The sequence below is a fragment of the Calidris pugnax genome, unplaced genomic scaffold (genome assembly GCF_001431845.1).
Source record: "Calidris pugnax isolate Ruff unplaced genomic scaffold, ASM143184v1 scaffold225, whole genome shotgun sequence".
In the NCBI taxonomy this organism is placed as follows: domain Eukaryota; kingdom Metazoa; phylum Chordata; class Aves; order Charadriiformes; family Scolopacidae; genus Calidris; species Calidris pugnax.
The window spans coordinates 4,059,880-4,071,078 of record NW_015091072.1 but is presented as its reverse complement, the minus strand read 5'-3'; the positions used below and the strand labels follow the sequence as shown (position 1 = coordinate 4,071,078).

General features: G+C 47.6%; 1 protein-coding gene across 1 annotated transcript in view; it reads right to left on the bottom strand.

The window, feature by feature from the left end:
- Positions 1–11,199, bottom strand: part of ARHGAP31 (Rho GTPase activating protein 31) — a 62,486-nt gene continuing 51,287 nt past the window's right edge. Inside the window, exons 9-12 of the mRNA XM_014957227.1 lie at positions 10,637–10,696; positions 9,331–9,957; positions 8,694–9,007; positions 1–7,793 (exon numbers count right to left, since the gene is read on the bottom strand). Coding sequence (XP_014812713.1) covers positions 5,334–7,793; positions 8,694–9,007; positions 9,331–9,957; positions 10,637–10,696 — 3,461 coding nt within the window. The 3' untranslated portion in view covers positions 1–5,333. The remainder of the gene's footprint in view (positions 7,794–8,693; positions 9,008–9,330; positions 9,958–10,636; positions 10,697–11,199) is intronic.

The following is an 11,199-nucleotide window of genomic DNA, read 5'->3' as shown; positions in this document are numbered from 1 at the left end:
TGTTTTTATAAAAACTCCAGTTTAATCTCATGGCTGAGACCTGGCAAGACATCTTTCTTTTGTGGCTGTTGTTTTTCTTTCTTTTTTTAAAGCAATAAGGCACAAAGGCAGGCAAGTCCACACAGAGAACAAAGCTTAACAAAAATACAGTCCATCAGAGTTAGCAGGAGAAATAATCACAAACCAGGGCCAGTGGGGTGGGGACAGTCCTTTTCACAGTGTCTGACTTCCAGCCCTTCCCTTGACCTGGCAGCAAATAACGTTTCAAAGGGAACCAGTGCCTGCAAGAACAAGATGTAAGGTCTGGGCTGCTGCATGGAGCCCTCAGGAAGCACTTGCCTCCTGCCATCCTTCTTTCCAGGGCTGTTAAAGTCCTGCTGCATCTCCAGTTGAACTCAGCAGCAAGCTTTCCATTCTTGCTTGGAGCAGAATTAGTTATCACCAAGCCTTTACATCAATTAGGAGCAAGCAAAAGCTAAACCAAATAAGGATCAGCTACAGCTTCTCCCCCACCTCTAGAGATCTTTTTTTTTTTTATTTCTAGAGATGGAGAGAAGGAAAAAGAACAACTGCAAAACCTGGGCATGCCTGAAAGGTAATATACGCTCCAGTAGATTATCTGCATTTTCAAGGACTGGGGAGAAGCTTGTGGTGGAAAGCTAAATCAGCCCTTGCACTCTGGTCTCCTCTGATCTCACCCCTCCTCTCCCAGAACGTGATCCAGCTCAGGAAGGCAGATTCAGGCCTTCTGCTCACCACAGATCAGCCAGAACTGGTTAGCTTCTCCTCTGTGGCCAAAAAGCCAGTTGATCTCACACCTTTGGCGCTACAAAAGTTACAGCAGAAAACACTTCCATGCACAAGCCCAAGTTTCACAGATGTGCAGGATTCTATTTAGGCAATTCCTTCATTTTAATTACATTTCCTTTTTAATACATTTATATATATATATATATATAAATTTAACACAATATTCACCACTACAGACATTTCAGAATTCGTAAAGAAAGAAAAAAGACTCTGATTGCACCATTTGGACTCTAGATGAGGGAAAATGTTGCAGGGCTTTATGGATGCTCTCTAATGCAAACCTAAGTTCCACTGAAGCTCTAAAGGTGACAAAAGAAGTGCTTCGGTCATTCTGAAGTGATAGCATGGGATGGATAGCCCAGAGGAATGAGGTTTATAAGGTAAAATACAATCCTCATTTCTGTTTACCCTTCCACCAATAAAGCATCTCCCGTATGAACTAATGTCATCCATGTCCCTCCTTTCCATCAGGGGATTCCCATCTCTGCCAGCCCAACAATTTCCCCCTGAGCTACAGTTAACAGAAGCTGCACAAACCCACTGACTACGTGGGAAGAGTAAGTGAAATTTAGTCACTTGCCTCCCATTGATAAAAGTCCACAAGCAACACCATGACTTGAGGCTGGGACCTTGTGCGAAATTGGGACTGACCTGTATACTCTTCACAGTCTCAGGAGAATCAGAATGTACTGCAGGGTCACTGAAAGGATCCTTGCAGAGCTGCAAATGATGTGACAGTCTGTTTAGGAAGGTCCTTTCCATTATGCCAAGAACAACTGACTTAGCTCTCCCGTACATAAAACTCCAAATTCTGGGCCAGACCCATTTCCCATAATTCTGACCTATCACTCTCCATAATGCTTCAAGAAAATAAAATAAAAAAAAAAAAAAGGAAAAAGAAAAAAAAAGAAGAAGAAGAAGAAAAAAAGAGGGGAAAAAAGGCAAATCCAAAACCAAGCAAAAAACCTCAAATCCTTTTTTGAAGCCTCCAGTGTTGCAAGGTTGTGTTGGAGGGCGGGAGTTTAGTACCCACAATGTACCACTGCAAAACCCTGAACTTCAGAACAGCTTCCAGTCCCAGGTTCAGTCTGTTCCTGCAGGATGGCAGAGGACAACCCAAGGGCTCTGAAGCAAAGATGACGTTGGATCTGACACTGAAGCTGACATCAGGAATGGTTTAGTGAAGTTGTACCTCAGAAAGCTCCAACGACACAGTCAGCACCATTCAACGGGAGACAGATTTGGTCTTCTGGCTCTGTCTAACTACCAGGCTCTGGTCCTTGCAGCTCACTGCAGCTACCAGTATCAACATGGATCTATCATCAAGCGCTACAAACTCGGCAGAAGTCTGAGTCTGGAGTCGGATATGGTGACCTATACCTCTGCAATGGTACACCTTGCAACTAAGCGAGTACTCTCAGCTCTGCAGGATCTGGGGCTTTACCTCAGTGGTCTTAATACAAGCCCACTTTGTGACCATAAAACTGTAGTGATGTGCCTGCATTAAGCCCCCTTGGATAGGCTCTTGGAGAAGTTTGATACAGCAGCTGGAGGCTGGAGATGAAATTGTCAATGGAGATGAGATGGAGCTACAAAATAGAGATGTCATTACAGAATCTCTGCTTAATTAAAATCCAGGACCTGGATCTGAGTTCAAACTCTAAAACACCTTTAAAAAGTATAGCCTGGATACAGATTGTAGCTGAGGCTGATCTTTAATATTAAGTAAAGATTTCTAATAATTTTTTTCTTGCAGGACTTCCACCACTTACGCCAAAAGCACTATTACTTACTGGAACGCTTCTAAGAGTTGAGACAGTGTATTATATACAAATTGCCAGGCCTCATTTCTTGTTCATAGATCAGCTTATATGAGAATAAGGAGTGGAAAAAAAAAAAAAAAGAAGAAGAAGAACGGTTTTAAGGTGCCAAGGTTTCATCACATTTTCTTTTTCTTTTGATACATCACTTTGTGAGCTTCACTGGCTCTGTTCCAGATGCCTTGGCTGTCAAAACTTCTAGGAACTGAAAGAATATAAATCCCTGCCCAAAGCAAACTATTTTGTTGATGCCAAAAAAACCTGGCCATCATTTTCACAACTTCTACTTTCTCTAAAGCCTTACCACAATACCTCGTTATTGCACCTTCCCAAGTCATTTGCCATTTAAAGCTTTCCCATGAGGCAGTAAAAAGGGCATTTGGGTGCCATGTAAATGCAACGCAGAGCTGTATTAACTATGAGGAGCAGGGAGGACTGGCAATCTGCTAGTCTTAATGGGAGGCTGCATGGGCATCTTATGGTCTGGGAGGAGAATAATACAATTATCATGAAGCTGCATATTCTGGACCTGCCATCCACAGCTTGCCCAGGCAAAGTATAGGCTGACATCTGTGAGAGAACATGGACCCAGACAAGAACTCCAGGGTCTCCTCTGATTCAATATTCTCCCTCAACAAAACTGACAGCATGGACTTAGTTCTTTGCTCTGTTCTCTCTTATATAGTGTTATGCACAAATGAGGAGCACAGTGGCAAGGATCAAAGACTACTACTGCTGTCAGGGAAAAGCCCTCCTGTTTTTTTCACACTCCTTTTGGATATGACAGGAGAAAATTCTGCTGAAGACATATTCCTTGCATTTGTGGGTCCAGAACTTCTCAAAAGTACCCTGGCATCTCTCCCCTTTAACAATCAAAGAGTGCAGAGAAAGCACTGCACAGACTCTGGATACTAATTGAGTGACACATTCAGTACAGACCAGGAGCATATCGGTTGAGTTTGCTAACAACTTGAAAATGACAATACTTCAGAAAAAAAAGCCTAAACACACATCCATTGGGAAATTCTGACTGACGCTCATTTTAGTAGCTATAGCACTTCCTACCAGATGCTCATTTACTGCTTAAACTATACCCCACAATACCCATCTGAGGGCCTACAGACTCAGACATCTCCATGAATGATGGCCCCTGCAAGGACCATTACAGAGACAGTCTCAGGGCTGGCAGCAACACCTGTGTTCCTGTCTCCTCCGTAGTCACTAGTGACACTTAAATTGCAGAGACAGCACAGGCTGTACCTGACTTTGCAATCGCCCACGGTCACATACCAGGCAATAGATGAGCCTGCGGTGAACGCAGAGTTAGGAGCTTTATAAAGAAAGCTTTAATTCTATTCCCGCAGCAGCTGTTGCTTACATGAATGTGTGTTTGCCTGTAACAAGAATGGCCCTCCAGGAGAGAGTTTAATTCACTTCAAATCCCCCCCTCAGGATATCGTTCATGATCTGTTCCACAGTCCCACAAATCATCCTTTTTACCGTACTCTTAATCAATCTTAAAGCACTGAGGGCCAGAGAGGTGACAACCAGCCATGCTCTCAAAGAAACTGTGTAAAATCACAAGGAGAAGAAGTTTAAAGGAAGAAGAAGCACCTGGGGACATGCCACACAGTGGCAATGAAACACCAAGGGTCAAAGATATGTCAGTCAGGGTGCAAGAGAGCAATAGCCCAAGGACATGCAGATCAGAAGATCCTCTTGCTTTTTTCCACTGTTGGTAGCGTGGAGTACAGCTGGAGATAGTTGCAGAGGTGTCAACTGTCTTTAAGCGATGATGAAAACAGTTGATACTGGCCTTTGTTATGACCATACCTTTGATTTCATTGATACCAGCCTGAGAAGTCTCTACCACTGGACAAAGAGCTGCACACTCATTCCCAAGCCACACGGATCTTGTCTGCCCAAGGAAGGTGTGGCTGAGCACAACAAAACAGGACTTGGAAGATTAAAAGAACAACTAGGTGTTTCCTGTCCAGCTACTTTCATTCCAGCCTTTGCACATGCTGGAAGAAGCACATCTCTGATGCAAGGACAGGGCTGGAGGCAGTGCCTTCGTGTTGTACGTTTGTCATTGGAACCTCTTTGGGTGTCTCACACCCTGTATGACTTGCTCATGCCAGCTCCACCTTCCTCTTCAGCTATCCCCAGCCTCCTGCACTGTTTATTTGCACTGTCTAAATCAGACAACAGAGATGGTAATAGGCATGGTCCTTCACTGGTGGCTGGGAAACAATGGAAGGAGATCCCAAACATCCAGACTTACCTCCCCAGCAGATATTGTGCCCCTGCACCCTGAGCTGCAGTGATTTGGAACAGTGTTTCCTCCCAGTCCTATTTTCTAACTATATCAAGATTTATTTTTCTTTTTTTTTTCCGTCGGGAGGATGAAACTTTCACAGGGCTTGTTAGACAATAAGTATGAGAAAATGCAAGTGTCCTGGGACTGGCTTACAAAAAAAAAAAAGCAGAGTGAGGGATTAGGCAGGGGTGACAATGGGAAGGAAAAGCAAGACAAAAAGACTATGATCCTCTGAAGCAAAATGCTTTGCAAGAAACTGTAAAGGATTTGGGTCCACCTTGCACAATATAGCTATAACAACAGCAAAATGGCAACAGAGTTGGTCTTGGACGCTCCAATCCCATCCATCACAAAAAAAACCCCAACAATAAAAGAAACAATTGCTATTCAATCTGCCTCCCACTTCGTCCATCCAGAATCACAGAGCGCCTCTGGGGCTGGTAAAAGCAGCTAGTAGAGGTCTCCAGTCTCTGGCCATTCTTGGGGATGGTCATTTTGTTCCTCAGCGTCACCCCCTCAGGCGTTGTCCGCGAAGTCTCAGACAGATCTCCACAAATGGGGCTCGAAGAGGTGGTCTGAGTGGGGCTCCTTATGGGTGATAACAACACCCTGGAGTCTGCTGAAGAGGAAGGATGGTCCATAATGGGGAAAGGGGGACTGAAGAGAATCAGACTCTGGGGCCTCCCAGGCCTAGATCTGTAGGAAGGCTTGGAGAACCCTGATGGCCTCTCCATCTTTGAGGACTGTGGGTTATCTCCAGCTGTCTCCCCCTCAGAGGTGCGCTTTCGGCGCAGCACAGGGGCATCCAGAGTGGGATGATGACTGGACTGAGATGGCTCCAGCGAAGAGCCAAGGTTGCTGTGCCAAGGACAGGCTGAGTCCTTTTGAGCTGGGTCACTGTTTTCTTTCTCTGCTTTGGCTTTCTTCTCCATCAGTGGGCTCTTGGGGGCCTCCAGGTGGCTCCATGCCACCCGTTGATTCTGCCTGACGGCCTGCTTGGTTTCTGCTTCCTTCTTCTCAGCTGGTGGAGCGGTGTTCTGAGACTGCAGGGGCTGGGGAATCTGGGTGTACTGAATCTTGGGTGGTATCACGGGCACTGCTCTAGCCTGACACATCTTAATCATGAAGGAGGTCCTGACCGCCGACACACTGACAGGGGCAGAGTTACGACGGCCAGTGGTGGCATGAGCCACTGCCAGGTAATCCAAGTCTAGATCCATGTGGGCATTGAAATGAGACCCCCAGGGAATGCCTTTTCTGGCAGCAGGGCAGGCAGTCGGCAGGGATGGAACAGAATCACTGCTTTTTACTTCCTTCTGCCCGCACAGGTGGTTCCCAGGGGCAGAGGGCATGGACAGGTTCTCAAATGTGAAGAAATCTGGGGCTGGAAGGAGTGAATCCAAGTTGAGGGACGATGGCCTGGTCTTCACTTTGCGAGGTGTTTCCTCATCTTTATTACTCAGGTGTGACTCAGTGGTAGAGCACAATGCTTTGGCAACAGTCTCTCCTCCCAGGGCAGTGTCCTGAGGTATGGGTAACTCCTCCTTTGTGTTCTTCACCTGTGGAGAACTGCCTGGGTTATTTTGGTATGGTAAAGACAGCTCAAGATTCGAGCTCCAAGGGTTTTCATTGCTCACATCCACTTTCTTTTCCTCTGGGTCTGAAAGAGGGATTCTGCAGGATCCTTCTTTCTCAGCTGGTGCTTCCTCCCTGCTGAGGGGGTACCTCAGCTCCTCAGGTTTCAAAGGGTCTTCTGGAGGATTTATGCCATTCTCATCTTGCTTTCCTTTGCCCAAACTAGAGGGGGAGATGGGCTGTGTTTTGGGCAGCTCACAAGTGACTGGTAGAACATCAGTGCATGGTTGCTGCTGGTCCGGGGCATCTATGAAAGAGAATGGGATAGTCCACAGACTCATCACTGTGTCTTTACTGTCCAGGGAAAGGCTGCGACTGAATCGTGGTCTAAGAGAAAGGCTGGTCTCTGCTCTCTGGCTCTGTGGCTGAAACGCCTGTATCATCTTCTCCTGAATGTCCTTAAAGGTGGGGGAATGGAGTGGGCTTGTAACCCACTGGTGATCCTCCCATGGCTCCACAAGTTCTAAGCTCTGCACATTGTCTGTCCAGGTATCCTCGTCATCCTGGTCACCAGCCTCATGGGTTCTGCTAACAGGATTACCCTCCTTCAGGTCCTGGATTTCAGGTCCACTCAGCACCTTGGAGGAGAATGTGTCCCTTTCATCAGCAGTCATTATCTCAGGCTTCTCCCTCTGAGTCTGGACTCTGGTAAGACCATCCTTTTCCCTCTGCAGCTGGTGAATGCTATCCTTTTCTCTCCCTGACTCTCCTTTGGAACAAGAAAATTCATCAGTTGGGGCAACCTCATGGAATTCTGACTGTCTATGAAGATTCCAGTCCAGAGGAGGAGTGAGACATTCACTCCTGCTGTCCTCCACCACGGGGTGGTGGTTCTTTGGAGCAGCTGTGCCAGTCGGAAGAGTACCCGCTTTGGGTAGGGCTGAAGCACAGCTCGGCTCTGCAGCCACATCAGACTGGCAGTTGTGGAGACTTTCTTGTTGTTCCATGCCAGTGGTACCAAGTAAAGGCACCTGAGTTGTTGTCTGTGGTGTTCTGCTTGCAGATTTCTGCTCAGACAGTGTTGGACTCTGCCCTGGGCCAGAGGAAAAACTATCTGTTTGTACTGAAGGAGAGGATTCAGAAATTAGGCTCATCTTGGGGACAGCTGCTGGCACGAGCAAGAGCTCCTCCTCAGATTCGATAATTTTCAGTTCCTGCTGTATGTCTGGCCACAGCGGTTCTAGAAGAGCATTTGCAGGGTCCTCAGTCTGAAAAACAAAAGAAATGCCATGATCTGGCAGTTCATAACACATGAGCAAGTACCCCTCCACTTTCCACAAACAGCCCTTAACGAAAAGACAGGCTCCTGGATGAGGACACCCATGGGTACAGAAATACACACATATCAACTGCTACCAATCCAGGGAAGGAAAGACATCTATAAACAAGGAGGTTTATGGAGGAGAAGATTGGAGGTGCAGCCAAAATGAGGCCTGGACAGATGTACTGAAAGAGTGAGGTGAATGAGTAGCTGGAATGTCTCAGCCCTTTTCTCAGCTCTTCCCATTCAGAGCTCACTTGGCCTTGCCAGAGGATCTGCATTCCCAAATCACACACAAACAGGAATGAATAATCTATTTAAGGAACTATGCCAATAGATCTTTAAATAGCTGTCCAGGGATGAGTATCACTGTAAGAAACCTGTGAAAAATCTCTGCTAGAAATATAGAGGAGGCAAATAATAATAAAAATAATAATAATAATAATAAATAGTGTGTAGAAAATGGAAGAAAAAAGGACTGTTCAGGCTGTCCAGGACAAATGGGACAGTAAAAATAGAAGGGGAATTCAGAAACCATGGGTCAAAATGCTCAGACATCCGGACAGTCTCACATCTGGAGAGTCTCAGAGCAGACAAGTGGTACTGACTGGAATCATATAGTTACAGGAAAAGAAATCTAAGAGGGGAGACAGCGAGCAGTTGCGTCAAGGTAAATCATGGTCACGTGGACAGGACAGAAATCAGTACATGATCAGTTCTTGACCCTGCTTAGCCTGGGTCATAAATTGAGTTTTCATGACTACAGACATACAGTGAAACTTAAACAGTCTCCCAGTCACCACTGTGACATTGTCCCCCATCTTTTTTCTCATGCCCTCTTCCTTACCACATCTCTTAAGGGTGACCGTTCTTCTGCCTTAGCCATCTCAATCTCCTGCTGGCCACAGCTGCCTTCTGAGGAGACATCCTTCATCTTGAGCTGTCCTTGCTCTGCTGTGTCTGCAGGGAGTGGCCCTGTATGAACGTCTGTGGCTGGTGTTTGCTGCAAGGTGGGACTTTGCTCCGAGGACTGCTGTGGGCTGTTGGGGCTGCTTGTGCTGCTGCTCTCCACACATAACGTCTCCTGATTTTCTGCTGCTGGCTGTGGAGTTTCTAAGGTCTCTGGTTTCCTGGCTGCCACCAGCCCCTCAGGGTGAGAGCCTGGATCAGAAACACAAATAAATGATGTAAGTACTTGTGACTGAAAACATGTGCCCTGAGACAAAGCGGTGCCGTTTCAACCCAATGCCAACTAACAAAGCTAAAGAGCTCCCTCCAGGCACAACAGGACGCTGCTGGCCACCCACCTCCCCAGTCTCATTATGGCAACAACCTGACTTGCTACCATCAACACCCACCCTGCTACAGCTTGGTCTCTTCCTGGCCACAAGAGCAGGCTAGAGCAACCTCCATGCCACCGAGCTGCAGGCCACCTCCAGTAGCCTGATGGAGGCTCCACATCACCCTCCTTAACACATTTTTACCTCTGGATGCTGGCGTTGGCAGGGCGGGCCCTGGCTGTTTCTCCTTCTGCTCTGGTGCCTGCTCTGTCCTTGTGTGGGTCCCTGCTTCCTGGGCAGAGGGGCTCATGCTCTCGGCCACCAGGGAAGACAACTCATCCAGGCTGGAGAGGGAAAGCTTCTCCTTGGCGGGCACGCGGCAGGGTGTGCTGTTGGTGCTGATGACTGCGGATACTCGGAGGGGTACAGACACAGCAAAGGGCTCTGAGATGTTCAAGGCTTTCCTCTGGTGACGCGGGGAGGCCTCCAAGGGAAAGAGGCTGCTTGGGAAGCCTGTCTTGGTGGCTGTTTCGGAAGTGTAGAACATGCGGCCACCTTTGGAGGAAGTCTGCTCATTTTCAGCATCCTCTGCTGCCCGGAAGACCTTCAGCTGCTCAGGGGGTGACTTTGCCTGTGGTGTCCGGGGAGGACCTTTCTCCCCACTCAGCTCTGAGCATCCTTTGGCCCCCATGCCAGATCCTTCCCGCTCCCACTCATTCTCCTTGCTGAGGTCGTATGAGCTGCCTGTGCCCCCTGTCCGTATCTTCATCACCGGAACAAAAAACCCTCCAGTAGTCACTGTCCGTTTGAATCTGCTCTTCTCATCCTCCCCTAGATGAGGGAAGATACAAGGAAGTCAGTGGAAAGTGAAACGCTAGCAAGCAACCTTCCTCTATGAGGAGCCCTCCTTGGTCCCTCTAAGGATAACTCCTGCCTTGATGAACACCCACATTTCCCCAGAGGGATGGGGACAGCAGGCAAGGAACATCTTTCAGGCTCCAGCCCTAGGGCCTCCTTCAGTCTTGGCATGCAGGGCTGGATAGGCTCCCCTTCAGTGGAAATCACCTAAGACTCTTATGAGAGGCCTCTCTCAATCAGATGCAGCCAAGTCTAGGGCTAGTGTGCATTGCCCACAGAGATCACAGCTCCAGGCTTTGTTGGCTTATTGCAAGCACTTTTCACTGCTTTATACTTTTCCTTATAAATGAGAATTTTGTGCCCAGAATAACCAACGATGAAATGGAAGCAGTTCCCACTGCTAATAAAGATAGAGCTAAGCACAGTGGTAACCCTCAGGTGCATGCACTGGCATAAAAGACACAGAAAAGGGTTAAAAATGCATACAAAGGCGGGGGCACATGTCAGTAGCCATGGCACCAGCATACAAAGCTACACAATGCGATGAGATAGGCAAAGAAATAGACCCCCGAATCCATGGAGGCACAGGGAAAAGCTGAGAATGCAGAGGTGCAGTCCTCCAATCTTACAGTATAAGCTGTTGATGTCTCACCTTCTACTGGCAGGGAACACAGCGAGTCCATGCTCTTCGCGGGCCGAATAGTTGCTTTTTCTGTGGAAAATGAGTTTTAGAAACAGGTTGCAGGTGCTGCAGCTTTGCAGCTTTCCGCCCATAAAGAACAAAAGCTACACATAGATGGGCATGCCAGACAGACATCAAAGTTATTTTCCATTTCCAAGCGTTCCCCCTCTGTATCCACCCCACGCGGCTTTCTACCCACACCACTTGTCCACACAGCTGGGGATCTGCTAGTGCTAACAACAGCTTTGCACCTGCCGGACATGTGGAGAGCTATACTTAACCCAACCAGTCAACACCATCTCCACTGTGAAGCAGTTTAAGGACCCCCAAAGCTGTTATGCGCCACTGACCCACCCCCCCACCCCCCCCAATCAAGTCAGGCTATTGGTTGTGAGGACTTTTTAACTAAACTGGCAGAAATGCCTTCTCACCTCTCATTCCTGACAGCAAATGTTAGGTTATTTTTATGTTGCACTCCCAGGCTCTTAGCTGGTGTGAGCGTGCCCTGCCTCCAGCAAGCGCTCTGGGAAATT